The 12,371-nt window shown below is 42.1% G+C and overlaps 1 protein-coding gene across 1 annotated transcript in view; it reads right to left on the bottom strand.

Moving 5' to 3' along the window:
• Positions 1 to 12,371, bottom strand: part of mtss1 (MTSS I-BAR domain containing 1) — a 60,720-nt gene that overhangs the window by 23,652 nt on the left and 24,697 nt on the right. The window contains exon 3 of the mRNA XM_036151919.1: positions 9,316 to 9,389. Coding sequence (XP_036007812.1) covers positions 9,316 to 9,389 — 74 coding nt within the window. The remainder of the gene's footprint in view (positions 1 to 9,315; positions 9,390 to 12,371) is intronic.

Below are 12,371 nucleotides of genomic sequence, written 5' to 3'. Positions count from 1 at the left end.
TTGATGATTTTTTTTTCCTCAGTGATGAGCCTGGAAAGCCTCCCTGCCATCACCCTAATCTTTAGGCCCTGGCTGAGCCGCAGCAGGGCATCAACGTCACGTCCAGTCAGGAGGAACACGTTTGAGTTAAATTAGCAGATTACTCTGGCAGAGGTGTGAATAATTTAGGCTGTATCCGTTTAATGACCAGCAGTGATGTTTGGTTTGATCCGCATCACTGAGCAGAAATGTGATGAAACAAAGATTTCCAGTCATATCTCAGGGATCAGACGGGAAGATTTTAACTGCACAAACCCGAGCTTCGCCGTGGAAAATAACCAACGAGCGAAACCGCGGTGCATTTGTTTATCCAGCAGGGTAGAAACTAACAGGAAGTAAACCTGGACAGGTATTAACCCGTCCCTGCTCGTCTTATTACAGCACAAGCTCTTTCCTCTCAGCTCCCCGGCAAACTTTAACAGAAATCCCATAAATTTCACCTACTTCTACAGATCCAATCGCTTTCCTTCTACCAATATTGGCAGGTTTCCTCCTGATCCTAATCTCCTTCCTCATGTTTCTACCTAATCGCTCAGAAACAAATCTAAACCAACCAACCACACGTGTTCTGATACGAACATGTGGGTTAATAGCCGAGGTGTGGGGAGCTTTTGTTTGCTTTATTTCCCCTCTATGTGAAATGATCGTTTAGATGTTTGGTTGATTATTCATTATTTGCGCAGGAAGAATCTGTGATGCAATAATTTTCCTTGGATCTGAACAGCAAACATTAATTGTGCAGCAGCTGTAAAAAAGGTTGGATATGTAAATAAATACCCAGAGACACGTCTCTTTGAGGCACGCACAGCTTTAAAAACAAGCGTTTTTATTGTTTTGTGTGAAATGTGAAAACTACGGTGTGACTTTTAGGACCAAACTTCATCGCACCTCGCCGGGTGGAAAGGGGAAAATCAGGAGCTCTTCCAGCGGCTCACAACTGTTCCTTTGACGCTACGCCAGAGAGACAGAGAGCCGACTGTTCACCTAACGGCAGACTTTCCAGCGCCGCTGGCCTCCTGCGCTGGAGGGGGGGGGGGGGTCTAGTGGATAGAGCAGAGTGCTTTTATTCTGTGGAGGCTGCAAGATCCCGGTTCTAACACCGTGGGTCCCTGAGCAAGGCACTTAGATTGCTCCCCAGGCGCTGGAAGCCGCCCGCTGCTCTCTAAGGGAGCAAAAGGCTAATTTTAAGATTTTTTTTTCTCGTCGCCACCCACAGTGCAGCTATTTCAGAGATCTGGATTCATCCTTTTAACTTGGGGTCCAAATCTCCAATCTGCATTGTTTGTTGTTATTTCAGCTTTTAACTTTTTGTTCTCTGTCATTTTTCTCTTCATAGAAGGTACACCTGGTCTGGCGTTCTGTTAGCTGTGACATCATCAGGGGAGGCAGATCATCCTCTATTACCATCTAACATAGAAAGTACTCCTGGGTCAATGTGAGCTTCTGAGCTTTCTGTGTCTCTGCTCTGTCTTCTCTAAGCCCCAGTGGGTGGAGGCAGATGAGCGTTCACACTGAGCCTGGTTCTGGTTCTGCTGGAGGTTCTCCTCCCTGTTAAAGGGGAGTTTTCCTCTCCACTGTCGCTTCATGCATGCTCAGTATGAGGGATTGCTGCAAAGCCATCAACAATGCAGACGACTGTCCACTGTGGCTCTACGCTCTTTCAGGAGGAGTGAATGCTGCTTGGAGAGACTTGATGCAACCTGCTGGGTTTCCTTAGAGAGGAAACTTTCTCACCAACCTGGAGGATCTGATGGAGTCTGACTTTAGAAAGAGCCTTGATGATGACGTGTTTCATGAATTGGTGCTTTATAAATAAAATTGAATTGAAATCTAGCGAAGCAAACAAAGGTGTAATTGTATCTGTATATCATTTACGACATGGTGTTGAAGCCTCCAGCCACTCCTCGCTGCTTTCTGTTAGCTTTAGACGTTCACCGGGTTTTATTCACATTTTTTTGTTCTCCCAACTTGGACCCCTCTGAACAATAAACACACCGAACGTCGGGCCGCAGTGACTGGTTCTGGATCAGCTGGAGTTTTCTCCAAAAGCAGGCGAGCTAAAAGGTGTAAAAAAACGACCTCATGGATCCCAGAGAGATGCCCTGTTTATTTATTTATCTAATAAAACACGTAGCTCTGACCGGTCACTGATAAACGGCTTCAACAAACTAAAAGCAACAACGTGGCCCAGAAATGACACAAAGCTTTACTGTAAATGTGCAGACTCATCTTCACGCCTGAATGGTCACCATGACAACACGGCTAGCTAAAAAACAAACAAACGCACACTAGAGCTGGACGATAATTCAGTAACGATATTTATCAATTGATAGAAAAAAAAGGGTCTATAAAATGTTCAATAGAATAAAGGTTTTCCTTCCTTTTACATTCTATCATGTAGGTTAATATTACATCATTACATCCTCCCAACCAATCACAACGCAGACCCAGGAAGCTCCGCCCCCTTCAAAGAGTTCACAGAGAAACGTGTTATTTTTTTTCTTTTTAACATAAATGTCGGTAAAATGTTTAAAGTGGGTTTCCTCCACATGGAGGGGAGGAGAGTTGCAGCAGTGAGATAATCTAATTTTATTATTTGCTTTACAGTTTATATAATCTTTATTTTTATTTTATTTTTTTTTTTAAACAGAGGCTTTCAGGAATCTCACCTCCGCATTAATTATTAATTAGTGGTCAAACCGTTTAATACATAGATTTGTTTGTTGGTTGCACTTTAAGTTCAACATGGCTTGACGTCCAACTCAATTAAAAGCCATTTTCTTGAAAAATAATATTCTGATTAATAAAAACAGTTAAATTTCTGTGTAAAATGTCCAGGGCTGCCCTTAAAATACACGTTTGAATGTACTGATAATTACGGATATTGATCAATATGATTTATATTTTCCTGACATGCTTTCCCCCCCTAATTCGTCCGGCCCTAACACCCTCGGCTATAATCGTCACCTTTCCTACCGTCCTGCTGCCACGGCTCCTCTGACGACCGGAGGAAGCCGTTCATTAGTCGTCTTGTGATGTACGCGCACACGGAGAGGCGCTGTGAAAACCCCATGATGCCAAAGACGTCAACAGTTCAGTCATGTGAACCGACCAGAGAACAGTTAGCAGGGAATTCGCTTAGGAGATCAGCTGATCGGGATAAAATAAGCTCCTCAGATATTTTCTTCACTGTTGCCCCCTAACATTAAGGCAATAACTGTAGAAATACAGAGTCATCTGTTTTATTTTGACGACTTAGATAACTGAACTCAAACGGTGTCACTGAGCACACTGCAAAATCAAAACTACAAATAAGTAGCATTTTCTTGAAATGAGTATTTGTCCTTGATTTGCCAATGGAATAAGATTTTTAAAATAAGAACAATTCATCATCTTATTTAGAGGGCAGTATATCTAATTATCTTATTTTAGGGGTTAAAATACTCATTCCAATGGCAGATCATCTTATTTATGCGCTCAAATCAAGGTCAAATACACTCATTTCAAGAAAATTTGGTTTATTTTTAGTTCAGTTTTTGCAGTGCAGATGAAGGAAGGAGAAATGTGGACAGCTCTAATCCTAGGAGGAAGCGTTAGAAGTAAACGACACAGGACAAATTAACCATCCGTAAGTCAATGCAACGGACGTAAATCTGCTGCATAGACACAACGGTTTCCTCATCAGCTTTACGCTGGTTGACTCACACCAACACGTTGGCGAACAATATAACTGAGACCTTCCTCACAGACTGAAAAAAGACGTTTTTCCATGACGTACGTGTGCGGGGGGCCACATGAAACAATCCTGAACCCAAACATTTAACCGTCCAGGAGCAACGGCCGGGTTTGGAGGTAATTTGGTCCACATGCAGACCCCCTGTGTGTCTGTAATCAGGCCTGTGTTCTGGGAGGGGCTGCGACGCGTCACCCGCCGTGCATCCTGGGTAGTTTGCTGCTCTTCAGGGCATGCTTTTCTCCCTGCAGAGCCCATTACTTACAGACCAATCTGGGCTCTGCGTGTCGATTATAACGAGCCTTAATTAGAGCCTGTCCTCTGGGCGCGTTGCTTTTCTAGCCAGAGTTTATTTCTTTGCCTCAGTTAGGAGTTTTAGTCGCCGTGTGGTCGGGATGCGGGACAACATGAACACATTTCTGTTTTAGCCTCTTGAACACACATTTCTGTGTCAGCAGAAGGGAAACGGAGCGAACCGATTAGCTGAGGATAATTTCAGTAAAGGCCCTCTTTACCACCAAAAGTCCAAAGATTTAAAAACCTGGGATTTGTTTTACTGGGGTAATATTACTTCACTGCAAAAATGGAACTAAAACAAACAAAAATGTGTCTTTTTTCTTGATTTGAGCAGGTAAATAAGATGATCTGCCAATAGAATAAGATTTTTGCACTTAAAATAGGAACAATTTATGTCTATCATCTTATTTCAAGTGCAGTGTATCTAATTATCTTATTTTAGGTGTCAAAATACTCATTCCATTGGCAGATAATCTTATTTACCTGCTGAAATCTAGGACAAAAACACAAATTTTAAGAACATTTTACTTATTTTTACATCCGTTTTTGCAGTGTTCTGCCTCCAGCGTTCTTAAAGGCTGCAGAAAATGTACTGAAACCAGCCTAATGATGTGTGGCGGACGCTGTAAGCTGCACTACACCTCCAGTCCACCAGGTGGTGGTAACCAAAGGCCACCCTTACCTCGACCTAATCTCTGTCGCCTAACATCGAAGGCATCTCTGTGAAGCCGTAAAAATGACGAGTCTTAACGATCAACGCATTTTTCATCCCCAAATTCACCCTCCAGCTCTCCAGAAAGACATCAGAGTCAAATAAAACGATCCTGTTATGAAGCTGGACAATAAATCAGTAACTATATATATATATATATATATATATATATATATATATATATATATATATATATATATATATATATATATATATATAGATGTTGTAATTGTAAATTGTGTATAATATATAATACATCATTAAAGCCTACCAGCCAATCTCAACGCAGACCCAGGAACCAAGCTCCGCCCCCTTCAAAGAGTTCAGAGAGAACGCGTTCTTTTTTCTTTTTTAAAAACTTGTAGTTTTGGTAAAAAAAATTGGTTGAATAAAGGGTTGAGTTTGAATTCAGTGTTTTTTTGTCTGTATCTAAAAATAGATAATTAACCAACAGCATAAAATGTCCAGGGCTGCATTTAAAATATATGTTGTGAATTGGGCTATAATTATCGATATAGAACAATATGATTTCTATTTTATCAAAATATTTTTTTCTACATCGTACTGTGAATCAGAGCTTTAATGTTTTTTTTTTGCGGCTCTCTCCCGCCATCATCACTTTGACCCCAGGGTAATCTCACAGTCTTACCCCGAGACCAGGACGTTTATCCAGGAAAGTGTGGACTCAGGAAATTAAAATTACGCAGAAAACAATGTATTGAAAGGTGGGAAGGGCTTAAAAATCCTGAGTAATGGCTGAAAGTCCCGGCAGTGGAAAAAAGGGGCTTATGACTCTGAAAAAAAAAAGGTTCGCTTTTAGGATTAGTATCGGGACTCCCTGATGAAAGCTGTTAACATATCTGGGCCAAATTTAAAGCCAAAGCATTTCTCCATCACTCCTGCGCCGGCTGACTCTGGAACACGTTCAAATGCGTCGCAGCTCCAGGTCTGTGGTGTAAAAAAAAAAAAAAAAAAACAGGGAGTGCCGGGTGTCTTCATGTCCCACATGGCAGAAAAACGAGGACGCAAACGTCGCTGTGGAAACCGGCAGCAGAGCCGACGCACCGACCCGCCAGACTGGTTCTGAGGAACGCAAAGCAGAGCATCTGAGAGCCGTCGCTTTGGTTTGGGTGACGAGGCTCATCCGACCTGAGAGCGAGGCGGCAGAAAGGAGGTAAATTACGGCTCCGGTTCGTCTTCTCAGCAGCTGACGGGTGGAGGACGCTGGGAGAGACTGACGAGGGAGGAGGCAGCTGTCAAAAAGACGCGTACCTCAGCAGCGCGTAGCTTTAAGGACGAGCCCGGCTCTAACAGACGCCAGCTGGGGTCCACAGAGGTCAGCTCAGATATGGACCGGGTCGGGGCGACGTCTGGGCTCAAAGCTTCAAACGTCTCTCTGACCCGGCTGCTAACTCTCTCACGTGCTGCCAGGTCCCAGCAAGTCACTTTTATTCACAAAGAAACTATGATTTTTTTTTTTTGTTTTAAAAGGTATACTATGCAACATTTTCTAGGTAATTAATGTGTTCCATATAGGGCTGAACGATTTTGGAAAATAATATAATTGCGATTTTTTTTCTTAATATTGCGATTTAATGCAATTTTTTTTTTCCAGTTTAATTTATCATGTCTTTTTAAACATATACAAACAACAAATCATTTTGTTTCCTCGCTGTGCAGATTAGTTGCTAAAAGACCCGCAGCATCTAAACTCAGAGCAGTAATGATTGCGTTCTGCCTACAATATATTTCAACCAAAATTGCAATTTTGACTTTTCTCCGCATTAACCACAAGCAACAAAAATGTTCTCTAAATAAAGATGTTTGTAAACAAGGACTATTTAAAACAAGAACTTTTAATGTTTCTATTAATCAGAATATTGTTCAAGAGAACAGCTTTTAGTTGATTTGGACATCAATCCTTGTTGAACATAAAGTCCAACCAACAAGCAAGTCTATGTATTAAACTGACTGACCTGAACTTAATGCTATGTATGATTATATAAACTCTAAAACAAGTAATAAAATTAGATTATCTCACTGCTGCAACTGTCTTCCCTTCCATGTGGAGGCAAACCCACTTTAAACGTTTTACCAACACCTAATGGACGTGTCTAATTCCCTAATTGTTACATAGTCAAAAATTGCAGACTCTGCGATTTTTTAAAATCGCGATTATATTGAAAATGCGATTAATTGTTCAGCCCTAGTTCAATACCGTTTTGGATGATTAAATGAGTCATTTCAGGTTGAACAAAGGTTTTCTCGGCCGCCCTGGTGGTCTGTGGGGGAAATACCGCACTTGCAATTGCAGGAGCCCTCGGCCCGCACCCACAGGGTCAGAAGTCTCGTGCATCGCGAGAGTCGGTCTTGCTTTACGGCGAGAACTGCTACACGCCCCCAGTGAAAGACATGCTCGTTGCTAGCGCAGTGGCGATATTTGTGCAGTTATCATGGCGGAACCAGCGAGAAAACAGCGAAAGCCCATGTCGGAGCAGGCAAGAAAGAGGAAAAGGGCTCTGGACAGAGAGAGGAGTCGTACACGGGTGAACATCGGGCAAGCTTTTTCAGAATAGCGAGAGCTAAAAGAAAAAGAAGGCTGACGCGGACCTCGCGTTTCTGCTGATGCGATTGTAAGTAACATTGGAATGGTTTCTCTGTGTGCATGTTCATACTTTCACTGTGTTAGTCATTGTTTGTACTGCCGTTTTTTCCACTTTTCGTTGCGTTCGCCTGTCTGCTAAGATCAAAACAACCAAAGCGCCTGGCTTGATGGAGAAACCAGAACAGCTGAGCATCTTTATGACAGTGCACTTTTACTTTCACCCTCTGGGGGGAGCCTCGCTGGAAAATCTACCCCGGTTGCATAGTATACCTTTAATCTCTGCATTAACCACGAGCAGCAAAAAATGGCCGCTAGATAAAGATGTTTGTAAACAAGGACCGTTTAAAACAAGAAATTTAACTGTTTTTATTCATAAACATTCAAGAGATTAGCTTTTAATTGAGTTGGACTTCAATCCTTGTTGAACATAAGGAGCAACCAACAAACAAGTTTGACTGGTGGTTAATGCTGTGGTGAGATTCCTGAAAGTTTCTGGCAAAAAAAAAGTATGATTTATGTGATGATTATTTTATAATAATAATAATTTTATATTATTTTATAATATGGAGCAAACCCACTTTAAACATTTTACCGACTCATAAAGGATGTTTCTGATCCTTTCATTGTTACATAGCAAAACATTTGGAAATTGCGGGGTTTTTTTAATAAAAATTACGATTATGTTGCAAATGCGATTAATTGTCCAGCCCTAAAAGAAACCACCTATAAGACGATCATCAAGTTAAAGCGGATAATAAAATGTGTTTTAATAACGTAGGAACAGTTAGTTTCCAGCATCTCAGGCTCAGGTTTGGTTAAAATCTGTTTCCATAATTTGCATTTTCTGTCAAACTGTGACGAAAAATCTGAAGAAAACATTTTCTAATAAACTTTCAGGAAAAAGACTTTAAATATGATCCAGAGAGAAAAAGCAACACTAACTGATGGAAATGTTACTCAATATACAACTAACAATATTTAGCAATAATACAGTTAACTTGTTTTTATCTTTACATGCATTTTACAACCTAAGCCTTTATACATTTAATCCTCTTCTCAAGTCCAACTATTTAAAATACAAAGATACAAAAAAAACTCAGAATAAATGGTAAATTAACTGAACTTAGAGCGCTTTTACACTCATACTGACCACTCAAAGCGCTGCACACTAGCGCCACATCCAAAGTGGGGTTCAGTGCCTTGCTCAGGGGCACATCGACATGTGACAGGGCTGGAATCGACCACAGTCGCCCACATGCAACAGAGTCGGTATCACTATAACGCAGATGTGGGCATTTAAATCATTTATATGTCTCATAATAAGAATATGGATTCATTCCGGCGAAGATAAAATAAAATTAATATTTGAAAACCACCTAAAACTGTCAGTGTTGTTGTGATTGTTGTTATTTTTGCTGTTTTATCCACAGTAAATATTAATAAAGTTAAAAAAAGTCTGATTATATGCGGTTACCGTGAGATGAGAATCACTTTTTTACGCAGCTTGTGTCCTGAAGAAGTCGACTTCTTTGCGTTTAACCAGTTAATTTAAAACACTGCAGCCTTTTATCATCACTTTTATTTATATCACCGAAGTACCACAAATACTGCGATTAAAACCTTCCTATGAGGAGCTAAACTAACGCCAAAGTCTGCATCAACAAAGTTTGCATCTTTAATGCAAAGCGAGATGAAATTTGGATAGTTTAGCAAATTAAATTAAAATCGACGGGTGACTCATTTATGTAAAATACTATTTTTAGAGCCGTAAGCAAAGCCGACGAGGTTCTGGCTTCATTTAACTTCCACAGAAGTTCAGAGCAGGTCAGAAGCTGCTGTCCTGCGTCTGTGTGCAGATGTTTAATAAAACGGGTTTTATTTTAAATGAACTGTTCCTTCAAAGTGAGCCGATGTGCCGCCTTTTCTCACCTCTGGTCCCGGTCGCCATGTCTGCAACTTTCTGGAAAGCATCCAGGAAAGCTCCAGTCACCACGATGGTCGTTCTACAGGAGACACAAAGATTCACACCAATGTTACAACTCTCAGGTTTTCACTGCGGCTCATTCGGTTCAAACAGAATACAGTTAATGAGAATTAACGACATCACTCATCTCCTCTATGTCTGTGTGCATTTATTAACAGCATTGTGATAAAGTCACTACTACCTTTTTTTTTTAGATTTTTGCTTCACTGCAAACCTTTAAAGTGGCTTTAATCGACAGTTTCTCCAGACTTTCTGACGGAGTACCCGGGGAGGACCCATGCTTGAACAGAGAGAACGTGCAAACTCCATGCAGGGAGACCCCAGGCTGGGATTCAAACCCGGGTAGACCCGCCTTGCTCCAGGGCAACAGTCTGCCCCAGCATGCAGTTGGACTTTCTGAAGGTTTGATGCTCCAACAGGAATATTTCCATGGAGATGATGACTGAAAACCTTTCCTTCACCAGAAGACCAGCTGGCAGCTCAATGCTAGATTTATTTTGCCCACCTTCAGGCATCCTTCACCTGCTGGAGATCGTTTTTACCGTTTGATTTAAAGCACTTTGAGCATTCATTGATGGTTTTCCCATGAACGTTTCAGCATCTGCCATAGAAAGTACTCCTGGGTCAATGTGAGCTTCTGTGCTTTCTGTGTCTCTGCTCTGTCTTCTCTAAGCCCCAGTGGGTGGAGGCAGATGAGCGTTCACACTGAGCCTGGTTCTGGTTCTGCTGGAGGTTCTCCTCCCTGTTAAAGGGGAGTTTTCCTCTCCACTGTCGCTTCATGCATGCTCAGTATGAGGGATTGCTGCAAAGCCATCAACAATGCAGACGACTGTCCACTGTGGCTCTACGCTCTTTCAGGAGGAGTGAATGCTGCTTGGAGAGACTTGATGCAACCTGCTGGGTTTCCTTAGAGAGGAAACTTTCTCACCAACCTGGAGGATCTGATGGAGTCTGACTTTGGAAAGAGACTTTAGATGATGTGTTTCATGAATTGGTGCTTTATAAATGAAATAAAATTGAATAGATTCAGAGCTTCTATTAGTAGCTCTGATGATTACAGAGAATTTCCTTTAGCCGGTGGTGTTTTTCTTACTTGCCTTGGGCTGAAACCTGCATAAAACAATGTTTGTTTTTTTGCTTGAACAAAAATATGAGTTTTTCAAGATTAATGGATGCAGCTAAACTCAGCTTCAATCTGGAGGATCTGATGGAAAGAGCCTTGAGATGACGTGTTGGGAATTGCTGCTATATAAATAAAACTGAATTGAATTTCCTGGTCCTGCCGTGGTTTCCTAACCTGCAGCAGAAATAAGAAAAAGGCTCGACGGCTTTTATTTGACTTTAGATCTTAAAGATCAACTGAAACTGAAAATGCTCCAGATACCAAACAGGGTTACTGAATGTTGGCAGCGGGACGCTGTTTACGTTAGCTGAGCCCGTCGGCTCCATTAATCCAACGGGTCCTCTGAGACCCGGCGGCCTGGTCCAGTTCTGCCAAGAACAGAACCACACTTTGGATTCAGCAGCTGTTGAGCAGCAGCGCCACAGACGGCTGAGCTTTCCAGAGTCTGGAGGTGTTTGAAGATGTTTTAGAGGAGGACGGTGAGGTCCAGACCCAAATGGACCAGCAGAACCACAGTTCTGCCGTCATGAGTCTGAAAGGTTCTGTTCTGGTTCTGGTAGGATATAAAATTAAGTTACTTTTGAAGAAAACGGACTTTGCAGCTTCCTGACATAAAGAGCTGCGGCCCAGCAGAACCAGAACACTGGAATCATTGGATATCATGAGTCCAGAACCACTTTATTAAACAGGAGAGGTGGAAAATAAAAAATAGGCATTTTATCAATAATTACAGGTTTAAAGGAAATAAGAATTACAGGAAGCTGCATAGAAATGCTTCACAGAAATCACAAGATGCCTAAAAAAGCCAAATCTAAAAGCAGGTAGGAAACCAAATCCAGTGGTTCTGGAGGTTCTGGACTCCTGCAGTCAAGTGCAACCCACAACAAGGAGCGACCTAAAGAGAAACGATCCTGGGCTCAGTGACACTGAAGCTTTTTTTTTTTTTTTCAGGAGTGCAACAGGAAACCTCCGGAGGCCCAAACCATCTTCAATGGACCTTTTGTCTGCGCGGTTCTTCCGCGGCCGACAAACGCACGGCGGACGGCACCGTCACCTGATCTCCGGTTTTCAGGGCTAATAGCTGAACGTCTCTGACCTCAGTGGAAACTTTCTGGTAATGTAATAAAAAAAAAGTCCCAGAACAATATTTTTGTGGCGATCCAGAAAACACCCAGCAGTGAGAATAATGAGGGAAAAAAAGACGCGATAAGGCCGGGTACTGATGAGCAACGTCAAAATCGGAGGTCGGGTTGTTGGGGGAGAACCGGTCCAGGAGAGAGACCCAGACATCAAGGTGTTCCCAGGCCTGATGGGACATATAGTCCCTCCAGGAAGTCCTGGGTCTCCTCCAGGGTCTCCAGCCAGAGGGCCATGCCCAGAAAAGGCACCCAGAGGGCCCTTTGAGCTCCCCGACATATTAATGTACAACAGTCCCAGCATCCTGTCTGATGCTCAAAGCAGAACAGCGTGACGCCGCCATGACAGCTGGGCGGCTGATGGAGAAGAACCGGCTCCAAGCGCTCAACTAGCTCCTCAATCCGTCTCCTCTCCACTCCCTCGCTTCATCCCAGTGGCAGAAAGTGTGAAAAACGATGTGTGCTCGACTATGAAGTCTAAAATGGCTGCGGACATTACGCGTATAGTACCGAGGACGGTGCACTGCAAAAACGGATCTAAAAATAAGTAAAATGTTCTTAAAATTTGTGTTTTTGTACTTGATTTGAGCAGGTAAATAAGACTATCTGCCAATGGAGTGAGTATTTTTTACCCCTAAAATAAGATAATTATATATACTGCACTTGAAATAAGATGATGGAAATGAGTTGTTCCTGTTTTAAGTGCAAAAATCTTATTCCATTGGCAGATCATCTTATTTAG

Source organism: Fundulus heteroclitus, chromosome 20 (assembly GCF_011125445.2).
Source record: "Fundulus heteroclitus isolate FHET01 chromosome 20, MU-UCD_Fhet_4.1, whole genome shotgun sequence".
Classification (NCBI taxonomy): domain Eukaryota; kingdom Metazoa; phylum Chordata; class Actinopteri; order Cyprinodontiformes; family Fundulidae; genus Fundulus; species Fundulus heteroclitus.
Note: the sequence above shows the minus strand (reverse complement) of the source record. Positions and strands in the feature narration are given on the sequence as shown.